Source organism: Falco naumanni, chromosome 7 (assembly GCF_017639655.2).
Source record: "Falco naumanni isolate bFalNau1 chromosome 7, bFalNau1.pat, whole genome shotgun sequence".
Taxonomy (NCBI): Eukaryota; Metazoa; Chordata; class Aves; order Falconiformes; family Falconidae; genus Falco; species Falco naumanni.
Window position 1 is genome coordinate 52284190 of NC_054060.1, and position 21830 is coordinate 52306019.

Genomic DNA, 21830 nt, shown 5'->3' on the forward strand with positions numbered 1-21830 from the left:
CTACTGCAGTAATCTGAGGCTGACACAATTTATCTAGGAGCCTGTGCAAAGAGCAAGTGGATGTAGAAAAATCTTACACCTCATTAGTCAAAGAGAAGCTTTTGCATATTTCTTCTGTTGGGACAGAATACAATTGAAATGTGTATGGGATAAATGAAAACTGAGTCAACTGAACACTTAAGAATCATAACAGGACATCTTGCTTCTGGGCAAGCATTAGGAAAGCTTCACAACTTGATACTGCAACTACAAAGATATACTGAACATAAAAATAGGACTTTGTGGCCTTTCTGGTTTTTTATTCTGGATTAAATATAAATGTGCATTTCCTTAAATATATCTAAAGAGAGGGTGCCAACTTAATTAAATTAATATTCAGTGGAGAGACTAAAAACATACTCTGTTGCTATAGCTTGAAAAAACACGCTACGAACCAGTGGAGTTACTCCGTAGCTATGACCCTCTTAGTCTGCATGCATGCATTTAGTTTCCATTGTATTCAATGGATGTGGTCAAAGATAAGTGATCATCTGGTTACTTGCTTTGGTTTTTGTTACTACAAAAGAAATTATACTGGCTTACACGGTCATGCCTTCTCAATGGTTGCAAAACCCTGAACGCTGACAGTGTGAACTGGTGGCATTTGAGCTGGGAGGCCAGTGCATTTTGCTTATGGCATCTCTTTTTACCTTCTGTTACCTTTTTATGGACGATCCTCTAGGCAGGAAGAAAGTGTATTTGCATGAGAGTTAAAGGTGTTCTGCTGCTTCATATAATACTCTCTTCACTGCAGATGCCCCAAAAGCTCAAGCTCAAACTAAACAAAGAATAATCATTAACACAGTTAAGTAAAATTATTTGTTGAGCAGTAGCAGTTGGAATGGATTGGTGCATTTGATCATGACTGGAAATGTTATGTGGAGCCTTTCACATAATGGAGCAGAGGGCTGACCACTTGGCAACTGAACTGGTCTTCTCTCTGCTTCAGTTTTGGTTTTGAAATAGAAAATTTATTTTAAAAAGGTTGGGTTTTTTTCCTCACTATAATGCTTTTTAATCACTACAACATGATGTTAAGTGTTCATATTTCTCTTTTTAGGCAATGATGAGCAAGTTATACTCCATGATGTTGAAAGGTAAATACACAGTTTGTGGTTCCACTGCTTCAAGAGCTCCCTTAGGGTCAACTCACTGGAGGCACTTTTTGTTATTATTAATGGTCTGGTAGAAAAGTACAGTTATTTAATCCTGAAACATGCTTTTTATTTTATAAATTAATATCTGGAATGAAGCATGCCCTATCACCCCGTTTGTTTTCAGCACTTGGGTTCTGCATTGTTTTGACCTTGGGAAAGAGAGTGTTTATGAAATACATATGCTGTCCTGCAGGCAGTATGGTAGGTTCTGAGTAGATTCAGAACCAGATTATTCTGAAACATGTACAAGTATTGTGGCATGTATGGGCTTTTTGGTTGGGTTTTTGTTTGTTTGTTTGTTTTCCAAAATACTCACCTGACTTGTATTTAAGATGGCTAGTGCCCGGCCTGCCTAGCTGCCTTTTAAAACTTTGGGTGCAGCTACCTGATTCTCCACACTAATGTGAGCCATATTTATTTGATACTTGCTTTTTATCAAAACTGCAAAGCAGTTGGGACTTAGGCTTTGTTGTTGCTACATCATGTGTTAGTTGAAATATAATTAATACAGTAGTGGTAATGTATTAGATTGGAGTTCTCTAGATATCATGTCTTTTGGGCTTACTGCTTTTGAAGTAGACTATAAAGTTAAAATTTTGGTCTGTACTAGTAGCTTCTACAGATTTAAGCAATGACTGTTTAAATAACATGAACTCAAGAAAATCAAGTAAAAAGAAAAAGCAGGAAAAGATACATGTAAGAACAGAGTTATACAAAACATTAAATCTTTAGAGTTGCCTGAATCCTTGTTAACATAGTTTGGACATATTTCTTGCTAGATTTGTCCAAAGCGTTTTGCATTGAACTGATCAGTGTGTATCTGCCTTCTGTCATACCTTATATATACTTGTTTAAATTGTACATGAGAGCTAGGCAAAAGTAACTTTGTCTAACTCTTCTAATGCTTTCTCAGGAATACTATTTTGTTTGATGTTTGTTGGTGGTTTTTTTTGTTGTGGTGGTTTGACTTTTTGAGGGGTTGATTTTTTTTTTTTTGGAGGGGTGGGTTTTATGCTTTTTTGGGGGGTTGGGGTGTTCATTTTTGGGAATGTTTTTTGTTTGGTGTTTTGTTGTTGTTTTAAATAAATGTGGAAATGTCAAAATTTCAGATGATGGTCCTTACTATGTTCTAAATTTTTAAGCTTCTACAAGATCTTTGTAATTGACAATTTTTCTATATAATACATCTTTTCCTGCTGTTTTACTTAGTTTTTTAACAAGTCTTTTTGATATGTATGTATTTTTAATGTGCTTTTGTTATCGGGGATTTTTTTAGGTGTGCTAAGTTCAGTTGTAATGCATACAGAATTCATTCCTATAAGGATATTTGTGTGATCTTCTGAAAGAAAGTCTGACGCATTGAATTCTGATTGATTTCTATAGAAAGTTACTTTATCTTCTTGAATGGTGACATGATCTATTAACTGCCTTTTCATACTTTTAAATGGCTTTTTCCATTACTGCTTTTTTGGCCTTTCTGTTAATGATCCAGGAGACAGAATTTGTAGAACTGTCACTGTGAACATCAATTGCAATGTAAGCAAAACACCGATTTTATGTAGGAACTCTTTGGTGGAGTTTTCATGGGGTATAGGAATTGTATACAAAGTATATTCTCTAAAGAAATAAAGGTCTTTTGCCAAAGTGAAACAATCCCAGAATCTTCTATCTTAGTATTTTAGCTTTTGGCCTCTCCGTGCCACTCTTTCCTCTTTTCTAAATGATCTAAAAAGTTAGGAAAAGAACCAGAGAATTGGCTTTTTCTTTTTTTGTAGCTGCAGAATGGCTAAAATGTAGGTACTTGAAGGGGACTTATTTTTATTTTGTTGTTATTTGCTGCTTTTTCTACATGGGAAAAATATAGGTCTGGTCTATCCTGGAGAACCAGGAAAATTTAACTAAAAAAGCCAGCTGGAAAATAGCTCTTTTGTGAGCTTCAGCTGAACTTTTGGATGATACAGAAGCCTGTATTAAAGAATGAACTTCTGTCTTGTTTTCCATTTTACATTTAGTAGTAAAAATGTAGTCCACAGGTCCCAAGATTTCTTTCCCTTTCCCATTACTTTCTCCTAAGCTTAATCTATTACAACATGATTTCCATAGCATTTTGCAGTATCTGTAGTTTTTAATGTGTGGGGTTTTATCTGAGGTGTTTTTTTTTCCTCATAGCATGACATCTTGGTCACTCTGCATGGGTGTTTTGTTTGTTTTTTACTCCAATTAAACAGAAGAGTCTTTTTATGAAGTTACATATACCTTGTCACTAAGTTTTACTAGGTAGATAAAGCTGTGAATACTTTGCTTTTTAAAACAACAGCAAAAGAAGGAAGAACAATAATATTGTGTGTCTCTCTTCCAGCACTGAGACCTTGGATGTGTTTGTCCATGAAGATGCAGTGTATGGACTTTCAGTGAGCCCAGTAAATGACAACATCTTTGCCAGTTCATCAGATGATGGCCGGGTTCTTATTTGGGACATCCGAGAGTCTTCCCACGGAGGTGAGATCTCTAGATGGAAAAGATCATTGATTTAGGAAGAGTTTATGCAAGGCAGGGAAGGGAAAAGTTACATTTATCTGGGACAATTGAGACAGGGAGCATTGGAGAAGGGTGAGACAGAGGCATAATTCTTAAGGCTTGTGATAGGTAAGACCTGATATTTACAGTTCAGTGTTACCGTCTTAAATGACTTCGTAAAGTACCACCATATAGCATAGGCTAGGATAGAACTTTGTATAAGTAAGTTTTAACTTGAGTAAAGAAGCAGTGGAGGACATGTTTCTTCAATGAAAGCATCTTGCTAAACTTGAAATCAATGAGAAATGTGGATTTTTTTTGGTTTTGTCTGTAGCCTGGGATAAGAAATTCTGGATGTTTAGAAAGCTGTTACTTTGATTTGAATAGTTTTCCAAAACTATTTATATACTTCCCCGTGACACTGAGAATTGTTCTTATGCAAATGTTTTCTGGTTGTATGGAAACTTAGAGCCCTTATGTGGTAACAGGGAAGTTAAATGATTACTTCAATTTTTGTTTTCTAAACCAGAACTGAATACTGTTGAATTATATAACAAACCTGCAGCTTCTCAAAACACTGTAATCTGTGTTTTTACAGCTGCAGTTTTAAGGCTGGAGAATCTCAGTTTATAACTGTAGTTACATAAATTTGGAGGGGAATACTTCAGTAATTGAATTTCAGTATATGAATACTTAAATAATACTTCTGTAAATGAAATTGTGAGTTTACACTATCCTAAAGACCACAAAGCTAAGAATTTAAAACTGAGCAATCTGCAGGAGTACAGAATCGGGTTTCTTTCCTTCATAGCTAAAATAAACTTTTTTTTTTTGTCAGCTAATTAAATGCAGTTGCCTCCATTCATAATTTCTATTTGTCTTACAGGAATATTGGTTATGGCACTAAAATCCAGCTTATGTATTTCGTGGCAATTTGTACGCATTCGTTGTTGGGTGAAAGTTGCAGTTTAACTGATTTAGCTTTTTCCATACCTAGTGAATTTGATAACTTTTCTAGACTGTGATTCTGTCCCTTTTTGTTGAGAAAATGAAAGCTGAAACAAGACATACTTTATAGTCTCATAGGAGTCTTTTAGAGCCACTGGTATCATGAGGGCTTTATTGAATGTGAGTAACCAGAATTAGGTCTCTCTTGATAAGTCTCACCAGAATACTCAGAGTAGATTGCTTATTGATGCTCTCCCTACCCCAGGCATATTTATACATGCCTTTGTATAAATAAAAATTCAGCATATTAGCACTGATTCAGTTTTCACTAGTCTGATTCTTACTGTGAATTCTGATTCTCTTGTGCAATTGTGATACCCCTTATCTCTTTCCCACCTGGTAATTTTATTAAAACATTTTGAAAAACAGTGCACACAGTGTATGTGTATCACGGACTTTAATAAAAATATTTATGATGTCTCTTCTCTGTCTTTGAGGAACTTGTTAATAACTTGTCTCTTACTCAGAAGTCCCTTACTAGCACAATGAACTGTTGTCTTCACTTCAGCCAGTTTCTCACCCTGTGCAACTCCCTTTGCAACTGCCTGTAGCTAAACTTGATACTATACCACATGTGAATTTAGTCCTCATTAGTTCTACAACTTTTCTCCTGTATAAGAGGTCTGTTACTTTATCAAAGAAGGCAATCACATTAGTCTGATGTGACTAATTTACCTTTGATAAATCCAAGTCACTTCATCCCTATTTTTCTGTTTTCATAATGTCCAAGTGATGAGACTAGACACTGAATATGGCTTCCAAATTGGAAATGGTGAAATGCTGCTTTATTGCCTTCTCCTGAACTCTATACCATAAAAATCTGTCTTTACTAGAACTACCTGTTGCTGGTAATGGATGTCAACAATTGGTGGGACTGGATGCTTAAATGCATCTGTGTGAAGCTGCTCAGTATCATAAGTTAATGTCCAATCTGATCTGAGTTTCTGAAGTTGTATGAAATGAGGTTTGCCCTTCTTTGTTGTAGTTAAACCTTGCTACTACTTTTACTGTTGCTGAGACTTTGAATGAGAAGGCTGCACCAGTGAAGTGAAGAAGTGTTGGCTGTGGTACATTCGTGGCTTTTTTGGAGTAGTGTCTTAGCTCTCTGAATTTTAAATAAATGGCTTTTGCATGCTTATATAGGAGTCCTGAGTCAGCATTTATATGTGAACCCTGCCAATGTTTGCTACAATATAATGCTTGTCAGTGGCATAATCCCCTTGTCTGCAATGGTGTTTTCATGGGAATAGTCACTGTGCCTGCTAGCGTGAGTATAGTTAATTACCCTGAGTGGACAGCTCACTAAAATCTTGCAAATAACATCCTAGTTTAAAATAGTGCATTAAAAGAGGCTGGAAAAATTGTTTCATTCCTGTTCTGTTTCTCCCCATCTTTCACTGCCAGGTGATTTATGCAGTATTTTTTATAAATGTATTTTTAATTTTTGTGAAGAGATGGTGTTGAGAAACATTTTCATACTCCAGTGGATATGAGCTACAATTGTGAATGAACATAAAGAACAACAAAGTAGTAATCTCCCTGCTTTTCATTAAAGTGACCTAATGCCTCATTAGTTTAGCTCCTGTCATCTGTCTTTGACAGGCTGAAGGGCAAATTTTGATATCTTGGAAAAAACTGTGGTACCAGGCCAGGCTATTTATAATAAAGGTGTGAAGGAAAACATCAGTAATTAGTAGCAATGATTTGACTAAACAAATATACACAAATTAAAACTTTATTTTAAATAAAGAAATAATTCCTTTATTTATTTAGTAATCTGATGATATTTTGCCTTTCCATTCAGCTAATGCAGGCCATTGCTCCTCAGTGGGGGCTGCCGTTTTAATACCACAGCCTTTTCTGTCCCAGCAGGGATCTGATTTTATAATGCAAATGTAGAAGGTCAGTTTTGGTGTTAAACCTTGTTTGGAGCTGCCAGCAGACCAACAGCAATCTCAAAAGCATTTGGGCAGGCTGGCAGAACAAAAGTTTGTGCCTGTTCTTCGTTTTACCTCTGCCTCCTGTGACAATTAATAGCACCAGGGAACTTCAGCCATGGTCAGAGACCTTTGTTTTCATCACTGCTAAAAAGGAAAGTCCCTGTGTCAAAAACCTTGTAATACATCCTAAGAGGAGGATACAAATGGTGCAGGACAAGTAAACATTAATTGTGTCTCAGCTGTTTGATGGACAGTAGTTTCAGAAGGTATTGGGAATTTGGGAGGGTTATTTGTTCAACTGTGTTTTATCCGTCTTAATGACGGATATGAGAAAAGAAAATGAAGTACATTTGGAGGTGCTTGTGGAAGGCAGTTACAGAGTCTCCCAAGCATGTGAGAAGCACAGTGGTTGCATCAAAGCAAGCAGTGAATGGACAAGTCTGGCATAGTCCTTGGCTCAAAATATGTCCGTTTGGTCGAGAACCTTAAGAAGATTAAAATACTTTGTCTTTGAGTGGCTAGTTTTAAACTTAGATAACCTTCCATAAGCAAAATGGTGTCTTGAAATCCAGTATGTGTCCTTTTCCATATTTAGACAAAGTGAATGCACATGTGGGTGGATTTTTAAACCTCAGGCTTTATATTGCTTTGGATGTGTTTGCTTGAGAAGTGGTTTGAACATGCCTCCATATCTTCAGATCTTGATAGGCTGTTTCCATGCTAAGCTGCCAAACTCATTGCATCAAACAGTTGTATGCATTGTTTGTTCTTATGTCTGAAATCTCAACTTTTTCAACAGAGCCCTTCTGCTTGGCACACTATCCATCAGCCTTTCACAGTGTGATGTTTAATCCAGTAGAACCCAGATTACTGGCTACTGCCAACTCTAAGGAAGGTGTGGGACTCTGGGATATTCGTAAACCTCAGAGGTATGATCTGGCTGTCCTTGTCTTATGTTGTGCTGTTTCTTTCCCTTGAGAGGTGGTGGCATGCCACTCTTTTTTTAAGTCAGAACATATGATATTAAGAAAAGATGCAGAACAAAATTAACAGCAGTGTTAGCAATGCTGAATGAAGTTATTTTGCATAGTTAACATTATTCTTCATACATATGATTTATTTTGATTTAAAACGGGGCTAGATCTTCAGTGTTAAGGTAAGTGATTTTTCTAGAAGACTGCCTGGCCTCACCACTGCAGATTAACTCAGATTGTTGTGTCAAGTTCTTACCATTGTATTTAGCACTGGCTTGCTTATACTGGAAGAAGCCATAGTGGGCACTGCCTATTTTACAGTTTGTTTTTTCTATCCAGCTCAGTTTTCAGTGGCTGAGTAGAGATTGTGGTCAAGGCAGCTTTTTACTCGGTGCTTAAGAGTTTATATGACTTCCTGGATAATATAGACACCTGAATAATCAGTTTGGCTGCATAACGTGGTTCCAGATTTGCGTAGGACTTTAAACAAATGAAAATAAGTTTGCAGCATGAAGTGTAGTTAGGCTGGGTTATAAAGTGGTTGTATGCAGTGTCTGGCATTAGAGTTTGGCATGCATGAGAGGTTAAGCTTTTTTTAAAGTATTTTTCAGTCTTTCAGATTTTGAAAGTATTTTTTTTTAACAAGAATAATCAGAAAAAAATTGAGCACCTCAAGTGTTTCTCACCTCCCTCCAAATTTTATGTTTACATGTTTCCAGTTATGAGTGTAAGCATAGAAAGGATAATTTCAAAAAAGTGAAAAGAGGGGAAAACAGGTAGTACTTCTTTTACAGTGCAGTAGCCTCAGCTATTTCAAATGTTCTGCAGCATACACTAGACTCTCCCCTTATTGGTGAATTTCTTGGCAAATCTAGAAATGCATATCACTAAAAATTCTTCTTGGGTTTGTACTATACAGACAGAAAAAGCAGTCTCATATGACATTAATTATAACTGGCCTAAAAATATTCTAAGATGTTTAGACATCCGTTAAATAGCAACCAAATTATGGTTTCAGAAGGGTTTATTGTTCTTAAACTGTAAATATTAATGGTTTGAATTGATTTTCATTTTTAAGCTTAAATCAGAATTTGCTTGCTGATGTTGGCGGCTTTAGAGCTTGCTCATGTTTGTAAAGTTTGCCAGAGCCCTTGTTGGCAGCTGTTGTACAGTCTGCTGTTAAATTTAGGTTTGATAAAATGTAACTGGAAGGGAGATCGAGAGTTGCCTAAGCTTATCTTCTTGTATCCCTGTCAAACTCTGTGCCTAGGTCTTAGTAAGTAACTTTCTAACATCACAATGACTTCAGCATTTACTGTATAGAGGGAGAGAAATACAAGATGCTAGGGTTATTTTGCTCTTCCAAAACACGTTCTTTTTTCCCCATAAAATTTCTGTCATTTTAACTTCAGTTTGTGACTGATTTTCCCTTGTGAACTAATATGGACAAAGCTGCCTTCCTCTGGCCAAGCCAGCTGACCCCATACTGGTTTTGCAGGATCCTTTGTTTTTCAGCTTCTACCTCAATTTTGTGATTTAAGAATTTCTGCAGGTTGAGTTTGTGTTGTTTTCGAAAGGGAGTTAAACCAAAACATTTATCTCTTCATGTTTATTCTCAGAATATGAATATAGAAGGAATGATGTTGGTAGAGTGGTATAGCTTATATATATGGAAATTCTACATTGAAGCAAAATTTAGAGGAAGTCTTTCATTTGGGTAGCAAACTGGAATGGTATCACCCCATGTAGCTGGAAAGATTGTACAAGGCTAACAGGAATAGAGAGAGGAAGTATCCAGAGAAGGGCGGCAAAGCTGCCGAAGGGTCTAGGGAGCAAGTCCAGTGAGGAGCTGCTGAGGGAACTGGAGTTGGTTAGCCTGGAGAAAAGGAGTCTCAGGGGAGACCTTATCAGTCTCTACAACTGCCTGCAAGGAGGTTGTAGTGAGGTGAGTGTTGGTCTCCTCTGTCAAGTAACAAGCAATAGGATGAGAGGAAATGGCCTCAAGTTGCACCAAGGGAGGTTTAGATTGGATATTAGGAAAAAATGTCTTCACTGAAAGGGTTGTCCAGCATTGGAACGGGCTGCCCAGGGGAGTCGTTGAGTCACCATCCCTGGAGGCATTTTAAAAGGGCTGTAGATGTTGTGCTTAGGGACATGGTTTAGTTGTGGACTTGGCAGTGTTAGGTTAACGGCTGGACTCTGTGATCTTAAAGGTCTTTTCCAACTGAAACAATTCTGTAATTGTATGATTCTGTTCTAAGTATCACTAAGGATGCAGGCATTGACCCTGATAAATGCAGGAGCAGACTACTTGAGTAAGGGATTCTCCTCTTACAAATTTTAACAGCTTCTTCCTAATAGTGGAAATCATTCCTTTTCCTTATTTTTAGCTGTACTCATTAAAACATCGATCTCCAAAAGTTTTAGTCTTACATATAAAAGTGTTGATGATTTATTGCATGGGGTAGTAGCAGCTATCAGATCAAGGAAACTCAAAAGGTCTCAGGTCTAGATGCTTTTTTGCCTTCTTCAGTCTTAACCACAAGGTTAAGAAAGAGTGCTTGCTGTGAGCTTGTTGGGAGCTACTGTGTGTGTACGGGATAACAGTCTGTGCTCACACATTTAAGGACACACATTTTTAGCTGTATTGTGGTATTGTTCTTCCTAATGCCAAATATAATATAGCTATAACAGAATTTAATTGGTATGCTTCTGAGCAACTAAGTTGTATTTCTCCAGGTTTAGTGCCTGTATGAAAGACTTAATAACCTTTGACAAATCTCAATTCTACAGTCAATTCTACAGTCTTTTTTTGAATGATGGAAGGAGTGGGGAAATGGTTCCTTATGTTATAACCTCTGGGTCATCTTGAAGGCCTTGAATAAGTTAAATGAGTGGAAGCTCGTATGCTTATATCTGGTGGACAAGAGCTACCTCTTTCTGGTCCTAATCTGATCAAAGTAAATTTTTCCAATTAAAAAGCTAAATGTTGATAGTTAAACATCGTACATCGGAATTCCAGTGCTGAAATTCTGAGGTGGACAGGTGACACCACTTTTGCTGCGCAGGGGAACATGTGCAACACCCATGCTGTGCAGCTGAACGTGCGCTGTGTATACCATGCAGTTATTCCCTTAAGCACTGAATTTAAAGCATTTGCACCTGCTAGGTGTGATGTGTTGCGTGAAATAGGCACATGCTCCCTGCCTGCAGCCCACTCCTCCCAGAGGACTCAGAAACAGGAAAGGGCGTAGTAGGAAAGAGGCTGCTCCCTGTAGACTAAATGCTGTTGGCTGAGATGTAGAGCCTCAGACTTGAGGCTGAGCAAGGTGTAACTTAAAAAATGCAGATGATAAGTCTGCTTTCAGCTGCTTCTTTTCTGGGACAGCCATCAGCTTTCCTCCTTTGCTTGATCAGGGATGTGCCCAAACTATGGCAAGAAGGGTTTGCTTGGTTGAAGGCAAGAAAATGGCCTAAAGCACTCTGCTGCCACTAGTTTGTTCCCAGGAAACTCTCAGGGAAGAGGTCTCTTTCAGAATGAGCTGTGTCCTGCGAGTGGCCTGCCAAAGCCAGTCCCTCATATTTTAATAAATTAGGATTTTTAGTCTTTGTTAAAATAATGGAGCATTTGCCAAAACTCCCACTGGTCTCTGCAGATCTAGTAAGCTAATCTAGAAATATGGAACTTGAATTTTAATGTATTTGGGGCCAATTCACTTTGTCTTATGAGGAAACAATTTTATTCATTTGTAGATTAGTTAAGATATAATCCTCACCTCAGTGAGGAATTGGAAGCCAGAATTTAGATTTTCATCTGTGGGTTTTTTTAGTTTTTTATAGTCTCTTTTGATGAAAATACACTGTGAACTTACCAGGAAAAATGATTATTTTTTTTCTAAGGATGAAGTAACCCATGTAATGCTGTAAGTACCTGTGATAGACTTTACGTAGAACTGAAGCTGGTATGTGAGAGAGTTTGTGTATATTTTCCATATTCTTATTAATAATAAAGAACAGAAACTGTAGTTGCAGGTAAGATGTGTGCCAAAAGCATTTGGCTGATGAGTTTTATAGACAGAATGGATTAAACAGCCCTGAAATTCTCCATAATCTAGGGATAAACAGGAAGCTGCTGGTGTAACTTGCATGCCATAACACTAGTACAGAAAAGAAGGGCTACTTTTCTCATTGTCAAAATATCTGGTAGGGGTGGAAATCCTTGCTTCTCTACAGGTTTGTAGCTCTCTCTTACGCCGTCATCAGTATCCAAGAAAATGTAACACTGCCTGAGGTTTAGGAAGGATGAGGGAATAGAGCCTTTTGCGGGGCACAGTATGGAAGTATTAACTTGCTGGGATTGTTGAATAGCACAGACAGATACAGCAGTTTTGTACTGTAGTTCCTTCCTTAACCTACTATATTTCCATTGCTGCATAAGAAGCTCACTTGTGAGGGATTTTATTTTATGCCATGATCTATAAAGGGAAATTCCTCCTTTCCTTCAGTATTGATGGAATCCTTCATAATACTGTGGCCATCGTGGGAGTTATTTCAGTCCTATCACTGTGGTGCTAGCAGAAATTACTAGATTTAGCTGTTCTGTCATGTTGTGTGGTAGTGGAGTTTTGATGAGGGGTTGAATGGGTAGAAAGAAGAGGAAGAAGTGTAGATGTTTGCTGTAGATTGCCAAAATAACTTACAGTGAGTTAAGCAGGGCTGCAGCACTCCTGCAGTATGGGAAAGGTGAAATGATTACATGCAGTTAACAATTTGCTGCTAATAAAATACTTCATGTAAAACTCATTTCCCCCAACTTACTGTCGTGTTCTCTGTCAGTTCTTAGATGGAGGCAGAGTTAAACTGGTGCAGCCACTACTTCTTGATTTGCTTCATAACTGGAGAGTGTTCTGGAGGATCCTGTTGCTGCTCCCCTGCAAAATCCAGAAAGTAAATTAAATGCTTGGAATTCTGAAGACTAGCTGTTTGTGGTCAATAGCAGTACTGTAGCTAGCAGTACTTTCACATAATACATATTAAGGCCAGCAGCACTAGTGCAGTAATGATCTTTACAGATATAGGTGAGGTTTGGTAAATTCACAGGGTTCAGCTGGCCTTTACTCATTTGACGGGGATCAGGGTTGATGCTGAATTTCCAGTTTTAATCAGCAGAGGCTCCTCAGGTGAGGTATAGCTTTTATTTAACTTTTTTTCAGCTTGATGATGCACTGTCAGAAAAGGGTTTGGTTTGCTGTTAACTTCTAAACTTGGATGGCAGTCAGTGGAGTATGGCTAATTGTGCAGTTTTAAACTAATAGCTTTAAATTTTCAGATTTTTGAATGGAGTAGTGATATCCTTGTAGATTGGAGAATTCAGATATAGATTCCACTGCTTGTCAGAAACAAATGACCTGAATCTATTTATTTAGCTGGAAAATTTGAGGATTTTTACACCCGAATATTTTTCTCCAGAATGCATGGCTCTTCTCCAGTTGAGTTGTAGGAGGATTTATCTTGTAGCTTGCTGTTACATGCCTCCAGCCAGAAGAGTTTGTTTTATCCACTTCTTTTAGTCAGGCAACACTAAACACATCTACAAATTAAAAAGAAAATACTTTTAGGGTTAGGAAAAAAAGTCCTGATTATGAGTAATTTTCATATACTGTGAAATTGGTTAACTTTCTGATGGGAAGCTGGGAGTGCTTCATGCTTGGCTACTACAGTGAAGAAGGTAATTGAAAAGCCAGCATTTCCTGGCATACATGGGGAAATTTAGAGACAGTTGCATAGCTCTGAATTGTGAAAAGTTTAGCTCACTTCAGATAGTCATAATTTGATTAGTCTTGCTGACTGAGTCAGGATATAGAGGCGAATTCTTTTTGCTTTTTCCCAAAGTTCATTCACAGCTTGATATTTATTCTGTGTCAGATTCAGTGCAGCAATTGATATTCCCCCCTTCTTTCCTAGTATACTAATTAGATCTGAATGTGGTGGGCTGGTTCCTCAAAGACAGCGTATGAAGAACTGTTAAAGTAGAATTGATGTAAGTCCAGCATGATTACAAGTTAACTAGTAATTCTGGAAATCTTGTTTTATGTTTTTAGCAGGTGTGACTACTGACATTCTTTCAGGTGGACGTTAAACTGAAACCAATCCTGTATTGTTTCTTTTTTAAAAAACAGTGCATTGAAAAGGTTAAATGTGGTCTTAATTAATGAGGCTGTTGTAAGGCACTCGCACCACTAGATGGGGTCTGGAAACTGTGCCTTTAAGAAAAATCAAAAAAAGGCAAGTCTGCATCTTAAACTGTTTACAATAAAGTAAGTATTGCAAATATGTGTTGTTACAGAATTGCTGGGGGCAACTCAGTAAGTCAGTTTACATATATATTTCAAGCGATGACTATGTGACTCCAGTTACTTTTAGGTACTCATGTTCTGCCTTCTTCTCCTTTTCTACACAGCCCCATCTGCGTTTTACTGAAATCAGAAGGCTGCTTTTTCCCTAAGTAAATATGATCATGATCCCTTTAATTATTTATTTTCCTGTGTTCCCGCTCCCCTCCACTTACATCAACGAATCTAAAGGTTTTTGAGATCAAAGTGATTGCTGGCTTGTTCTACTAATGACCATCACGTACTTTTAAACTAGTTTTCATACGACAGAAAGGCTATTCAGAGAAGTGTTTTCTGCTTGTGATGGGAGTGTTGAGCCTGTGTTTTTTACACGGTGGGATCCATTTGTGTGTCAGGCTCAAAGATTAAAATGCTAAGTCGTGGGTCAGTATCAGAAATACGTATCTCAAGGAATGTTTGTGAGCTTGGGAGGGCTTATTTAAAAGCTCCCAGGCCCTCATTCTTGCTATGTTCATTGCACTAATTCTGTGGTTGACCTGTGGTTTTTAAGCCAACTCATCATGCTCGAAGTCGGAAAACTAACCTGGAAAAGCTTGGTAGCTTGCTTACAGCCTAGCAAGTTGAACTACGTTCAGGGAGGGCCCAGTGAATAGCACAGGTGATGGAGGAGAGGGAGGCCTGTAGGGCTGAGAACAGGAGATAAAAAGGAAGCAAGACCTTTCTTGTTTGAGGAGCAGTGAACTACTAGGTAGGTTCAGCAGTTTGTGGCATTACTGTTTTACTTGCTTCAGCTTCTTTTGCTACACTAACCTTCCCCTTTTTTTGTCTCATCGGCATGTTCCTTGGAAGCATTCCTGGTGGCTTCTTACAAAGTAGAAGAGGTGAAACATAACCAAAGTTGGGGGTGTTTTACCTTCCAAAGCTGCCTGTTCCATGGGAATAAACTATAAGCAGTGTTTCTGCCTGACACTTCACTTTTTATGTTCATGCAGTACAACAACAGGACACTGGTCTTGAGTGTTGAGTGCTGGGAACACTTTAGTCCCCACAACTTAAGTATTGAATTCAAGCTCTGAGTGAAGTAGAAATGATTACATGCAACAGACCTTTTTAATATTCTTCTGAAAGTTCAGGAGGCCTGTGCTGTCTGCGTAGTTGGTCAATGTACTCAAAAAGCCCAATGATGAGTTAAAAAAAATCCTTGACAACCAGAGCAAACTTGGTATTCCTTGGTGACTGTAAATTTTATAGCATATTTTAAAAGCTAACTTGATCATACAAGTCATAATAAGCCCAAGTTAAAGGAGTGTCAATTTCAGTGTTTTTCATCAATGCTTTACTGACAAAGCCAAACAGGAACATTAATTCAACTTTGATTTCTTTCTCTGAGGAGTAACTGCAGCTCAGAGTCCTTTTAAGCAAACATCTTTATTTCACATTAAATGAATATTTGTGTCTCAAAAAACACCAGTCAAGAAGACTCTCTTAATGGACTAAGTCAGATTTGCCTCCTGCACTGAGAATTCAGAGGAAGCAAACTCCCAAGCTGTGGATGAAGAATACCTGTTGTTAGATATTATTGACTCACCTACTGATTAGCTTATTAAATAGTGAGCAAAATATAGAGATGGAGATTTCTTCCCTGTAATAGACCAATTAGATTCAGGGGGTTCTTGAGGGAGGACGACTCTTAGCATGTCTATGAATGTCAGGGTATGTTGATCTTGCCAACATGTGAAGAGCTTTGAAGGATGTGGCTGTACTGTGCTGCTGGTCTCCAACTGACAGTATGTTCCCTCAAGTCTTTGTCATGAACAGAGCTTTATCTGCTGAGTGCTAATTACTAGGTGTTCAGCTTAGTTGTGCTGCAAGAAAACACAATCCAACTATTAAAACAATGTACTGAATGCATAACTTCTGGTCCAAATCTATTGAAAAATCACAGTTACTTAGTACTTCTGTACAGTTCTTGGCTCCTGATTGCTTTGTGTTTATATATAGTTTCACTTGTTTCATTCGCTTGTTCACAGCCTTTTAAAGACCTGATGGGTATTACCTTCTTATTTCTGGATCAGTGGTGGCCTGATGACAAGAGGAAAACACTGTATATACTACATTAATTCTTTCTACAGAGGGGTATGGAGTATCTCTAATCTAAGGAGTAGGAGTCTTGTAGTTGTTTATGTGGTTTATGTTAGACTGGCATGTGACATGTAGTTGGAAAAGCTAGGTTTGAGGTTCACTAGTCCTTTGTCAGTTTTGAAATAGAAGTGGTAGCTGCCAGAACTACAGGCAGTTTGAGAACAGTTCTTCAGAGTTTGGTTGGGTGCTTGTGTAATAGACCGTCTTTGCAAAAGAGGGCTAGTATTAACTGTGAATAGAGGCATGGTTTATTTTGTTGGGGTTTTTGTTAATGGGTGGGAGTGCAAAGGAAAGGGAGATGAGTTGCAGCTCTGTCTGTACCACAGGTGATATTTATAGCCTGTTGCATAGAGAGGACTTTAGAAAACCTGTGTGGTGAGGTGGAAGGTATTCTAAGGCCATAAAACCAGGATTGTAACTGAGTCCAAGTCCATAGATTCAGATCTCCAACAGCTGCCAGTTTTAGTTTCCAGGCTCATACCTTCAAGGTGTTTGATCCTTAAAGGCCATACCAGAAGAACAGAGACAGCATTTATTTTCTGTGAAATGGTGATGCACATGCTGAGTTTTATACTTTCTAGTTTACCTTCCTGAGCTCACTCTGAAAGGTAGCTGTTTGCTAGTTTTATCTGTGTTACCGCAATATCTGGTATGTTGGCTGAAATACTGAGCTTCTGGAAGTGCACATGAGGGGATCCAGTATTGTTGACTGTGTTGCAGGAGATACTAATGCAGGAAAGTAACCACAAGGGTTTGTTTTTGACAATGAGCTCAGCGAGGTTCTTGAGCCTCTTTAGAGGCTAGGACTGGTGGATTGGGAATTTTCTCAAAGTGGCATCTTTGGTTGTAATGTTTTTTTTTTCCTTACAGGTTTTTAATAAGATATTACATGATGGCTACAGGAGTGGAATGGCAGGAATAGTATGTGGAGATTTAAGGTTTTTCTTCGTTTTGCATTTTGACCCTGCACATAAAGGAAAACCGCTTGTGATTCTAATCGCTTCTAATGCATGTACTTTGGGATTGTCAAAGCCCCCGCAGATGAAGGAGTCCTCTACATCACTGAATTGGCAATTGCCTGTTTAAATTACTTCAGTGCAATAGAAGTGTGCTGCATGCTTCTGTTCAGAGACCTTTGTCAGTCCTACTCTAAGCAGAGCACTGTATTAATGAATGCAGGAAAAATGTGTGGATCTTGGCAACTACTTTTTCATTTCTTTCCCTTCCCAGCTGAACCATGTACTGTAAATCTTGGCTAACTTTATACTGCTTAAAGTAATTAATTTAGCTAGGTTACAGTATAACGAATTTTAAGTGCTATTTAGGCACTCACCAGTATGGATCAAGCACACCACCTCAAATAGTTCAAGCAACTCTCTTCTTTCACAGTTCAGGAAATACAACTCATCCCACACATGTACCATCCTCATCTGTTTTGGCATATGTGCCTCAAATAACACAGAACCTAAACTTGGATATTTTTTTCCTCTATTTGTTTTCCATTATTTCTTAAAAGTCCCTTTTAATGTCATGGAAAGTGAGCTGATTGTTGCATAAGTTCATAGGGTTTGAATTATTCTTTTCTGGAAATCTTTGGGATGTGTTGAAGGAACTTTTGAGTGGTAGTGGCATCTGGGGGCATGGTATTTTTTGGGGTGGTTTTTGGCTTTGTTTTCCTCATTGTAACCATAAATAGATCTCCGAATTTAGCCACAGGTTTATCAAAATCAAATTACTACTTTATTTTTAGAAACATCTAAGGTAGTCTCCTCTGCCTTTCTAATAGGGGGCCACTGAAGAAAAGAGGGAGTAGTTGCAAATAAGCCTTTTTGACTTCGGGCAAAGAGAGATGGGGACAATGATTAAGGCTTTAATCATGCTTATGGCTTAAATGGTATTTCTGCTGAGTGCACTTCTCTGTTTATGGACTACTTTTTTGTGGTTGCCACTTGCAGCCAGTTGATGCTTTTTTCTTTGTTTTCTTTTTCCCTTTTAAAGACAGAAGTGCTGCACTAAAGTTGCAAAAGATGTAAATCAGTGAATTTATTGCTAGATATTTTTTACTATAAAGCAAGTAATCTTTTCTGTTGCTGGTGTGAGCACCAACTAATAGGTAGTCTAGAAATACTTAAGTAAGTGTGCAAGTCTGCCCGATACTGCCTAATATTCAAGTATGTGAAAAAGGTGCTGTAGTCTGTTTTTCCCACCTTTTATGTCTTGTCCTTGTTGCAGAATTAACTCACTTAGCTTCTGGTTAAGATTTACATATTCCATCTCTCATTTGCAGTCCTACTTTATGTCTGGCCTTGTCAGCCCCTCTTGGGACAGACGGTTTAGCTTAGCTTTTTCTATGTTTAGGCTGGTATCCTTCCTGTAGTGGGGTGTATTCAGGTTAGTCCGCTGATGTACAAACTGAATATTTGAAGGTTTTTTCAATGACACAATGGAAGATTTTTCACTTTCTTCTAGCATCCCCAGATATGTTGATCAGATACACAACTGAGTTTTGGAGCATTGAGGTTCAAATTGTATAATAAAAATGTGTATTGTTAGTAGTTCAGCTTTTAATTCTTTGTTGTTCTCAGACAGGGCTATGGTGTTTGATCTGTTAAGTGTTTCCTGTCTTGATTTAGTAGTTTTCTCAAACCTTCATTTGTTAAAATCACACTGTCCATTGCAGATGGTATGCATGGGTTTTTTTCTGATTTGAAGATTAAACTTCTATACCTGTAGAGGAATGGAGGCAGCGGGTTGATTAGCATTGATAACATGCAGCTGTGGCCTCGCCTCGAAGGCAGTGGGTTGATTGACATGGATGTTGTGCAGCTGTAGCTTGTTCCTGCTAAGTGCTTAAATAGCACTGAGGAGGGTGGGAGAGGTGATTGGGTGGAACAGGAGTAGCGTGGTCTGTCTTCTGGAGGAAGGAGAAACAGCCTGGGTGGTAGAATCTGACCCATGGTAAAAGCCTTGTTGCAGCCTACTAATTCGTGCTGCAACGCATACCTACTAGCATTCCCACACTAGCCCTGCTTTGGTTCTGGTCAGACACTTTAAGCTAGGTACTGTCCCTTTTCTCTGTGGGATGTTGCTTGCTCCCAGAAGCAGCGGTGGTATTCATGTTTACACTTTTCAAGAATATGACTAGCTTTATGCAGTAAACAAGAAGTCAGGAAACCTGGTTTTGTTTCACAGTGTTGTATAGGTCTGTTGATTGACCTCTCTTGCCCTTATTTTTTCCTGTATCAAGGAATGGGAATACTGCCTACTTCAGTAGCCTCATGATGCTTAAGTTTTTTTGTAAGCTTTGAAATTCTCTAACACACTGGTCTTTCTAAAGCAAGAATTTGAAGTGCAAAGTATTGTCCTTACAGTGCAAATTTAAAAAGCATAAGATAGTAATTTGTTGTTCAAAAGAAGCTCTGATTTCATGGGCTTTTGTAGCATGTTTTCTTAAAGAGATAGGTCTGTGATCATATATATAAGCCTTGCCCTAATCACCTTTATGCTTCATTTCAGTGAGGAGGGAATTAAAATAAGGAGTTAAGAGATACCATTTTTGGTTTTAAAAAAGAAAATAAAACTTACAAAATAATTATTGGTGACTGAGTACAAGGGAGAGATCCTTTTAGTGCATTTACTGGGAGAACATATGAAATGTTAGTTCAACCATATTGTAAGACAAGAGAATTAGTCTTTGAAATGTCAGTCCATGGGAAACTGGTGGAACCAGCTTGGTGAGGCCAAAGTTGTGTGTGTGGTTGCATTCAGTTAGCTTTATGTGATAATTTTTATTCATCTTGTACCTATTAAAGGCAAAAACTTCACTGATTTGAGGCAGGACTGTGCTTCTGCAGGAACATTTTGGAACTCCCACTTTTCCTGTCAGAAGAAAGGCCTACTTTCGTGTTGCTGTACTTTTCTTTAATTTCAGCTTTTTTAGCTTTGCTAAATTAAAGATTCATGCAGCTTTGCTAGGGAAGAGAAGGGGAGTGAGTGCATGTATATTACTGGATGAGAGAACAGATGTGTGGCTGATGTTACTCCGCTTTCTTAATGCAATACAAGAATTGCAGCACAGAAATGTACATAAGAAATGTGTTGTAAGTCTGCAGTATTGGTATGTGACTGATTTTGCATAGACACTAAGGTGTGAAAATGGATTTACTCTTAAGAAAGAATTACCAACCTTTACACTCAGCTTATTTTTCTGAGGTGACATTCTCTGCTGTCTGTGTTCTTTGTGTTATACTGACTTTGGCATGTGCTTCATTTTGGGAACAGCTCCTGTTCCTTCATTTGGCCTAAAGGTCATCTTCCCATGCCATGTCTGACTGTATTTGAATCTTCTCTGTCCGGTTATCTGATGGAACATACTCCTTTGTGTTTTGCTGGATTTAGCTGAGCAGTGTTCTCTCTCACAGTCTGTACTCCATCCTACAAGGTACTATTTCTAAACAAGCTGAATAATGGACTCTGACTGTGGAATGTAGAGATTAGAGAAGGAGGAAAATGATCAAGTGGTTTAGCTAGCTTGCTTGTGGTTGTTAAACAGTTGCTCTTTACTTTGTATTCTCTACTTGCTCTTCTTTTTTTAATCTCGTTAAATGGGGGGTGGGTATGTGTGTGCTTTTCCTGCAAAACTATTTTACTGTCTATTAGATCTCATTTATTACTTACATTACAGTAACACCTAGGTGATTCAAGCAGAGAGGAGAATAGGACAATCTTGTGCCTGCTGACTTGCAGATCTGTAGTGAGGGCAAGCCTAGGACAGGGAGAATGTTTGGGAACAGGTCTGTAATAAGACCAAAACAAACTTCAGATACAGCTGGAGGAGGATGTGAAACATTCAAACAAATAGGGTTTTTTGTTGTCATTTGCTACTGTTTAATCGCTATAATGACAGAGGTAAGCCTTAAGTCCTAAAAAGATACAAGTAATACAGATGAGGGGAAGAGTTTAATATACTTTATGTCTCTGATTTTGTCATCTTCCTCAAAATACTGAAATTCTGTAGTTTTATTCCTGTGAATGAAGGCAGAAAAAAGGAGAACAATGCCTTCTGGAGAACTGCCTGGGATCTCTGGTGAAGCAATATTAGCATACAGTGATTCAATTAGATCATAAGGACCAAAACATGCAAGCTTTTGCCATTTTGAGGTCTGGCTGCTCTGGGTACATAAATCTGGTCATGTTTGACACTCTGAAGGCTCCAGATTCTGAAGTCAGTTATCGGATAACAATCTCTTTTACTAAAAAAACCTAGTCAATTATTGCCCTCCATGTTTGGAGGAAAAAGTGAAGCTTCTGTTCACCTCAGAGATTGCCACACATGAAAGTTTATTTATGGTAGGGGCTTGCTTTTTATACTAACTTACATGTTACTGAACCTAACAGAAAAGAGCAGGAGGAATGACACATCCTTGAACACTCAGAATCTTCACCCTGACTTCCCTACTTTTCCAGTTGTGGTAGATGCAGTTGATTTTAGTTGTATGTTTTTGAAGAAAAACAAAGGTGTTTAGTTTTGCTGACAATACGCAGCCTTTGTTTTACTTGGTTATTCTTTAAAGTCCAAGCAAATACCCCTTACTTCCTGTTAAGGATTCTTGTAAAGGTAGTGAGATAATCTGAAATAGTGATGACAGATTTTAGAAAAATGAGCATGTTACTGAGAAATAATAAAATTCTGGGTATAGC

General features: G+C 38.1%; 1 protein-coding gene across 4 annotated transcripts in view; it reads left to right on the top strand.

Annotated features, from left to right (window-relative positions):
* Positions 1 to 21830, top strand: part of DCAF5 (DDB1 and CUL4 associated factor 5) — a 77392-nt gene that overhangs the window by 13271 nt on the left and 42291 nt on the right. For all 4 annotated transcript variants that reach the window (XM_040602266.1, XM_040602268.1, XM_040602269.1 and 1 more), the window contains exons 3-5: positions 1100 to 1136; positions 3556 to 3695; positions 7461 to 7590. In XM_040602266.1, coding sequence (XP_040458200.1) covers positions 1100 to 1136; positions 3556 to 3695; positions 7461 to 7590 — 307 coding nt within the window. The remainder of the gene's footprint in view (positions 1 to 1099; positions 1137 to 3555; positions 3696 to 7460; positions 7591 to 21830) is intronic.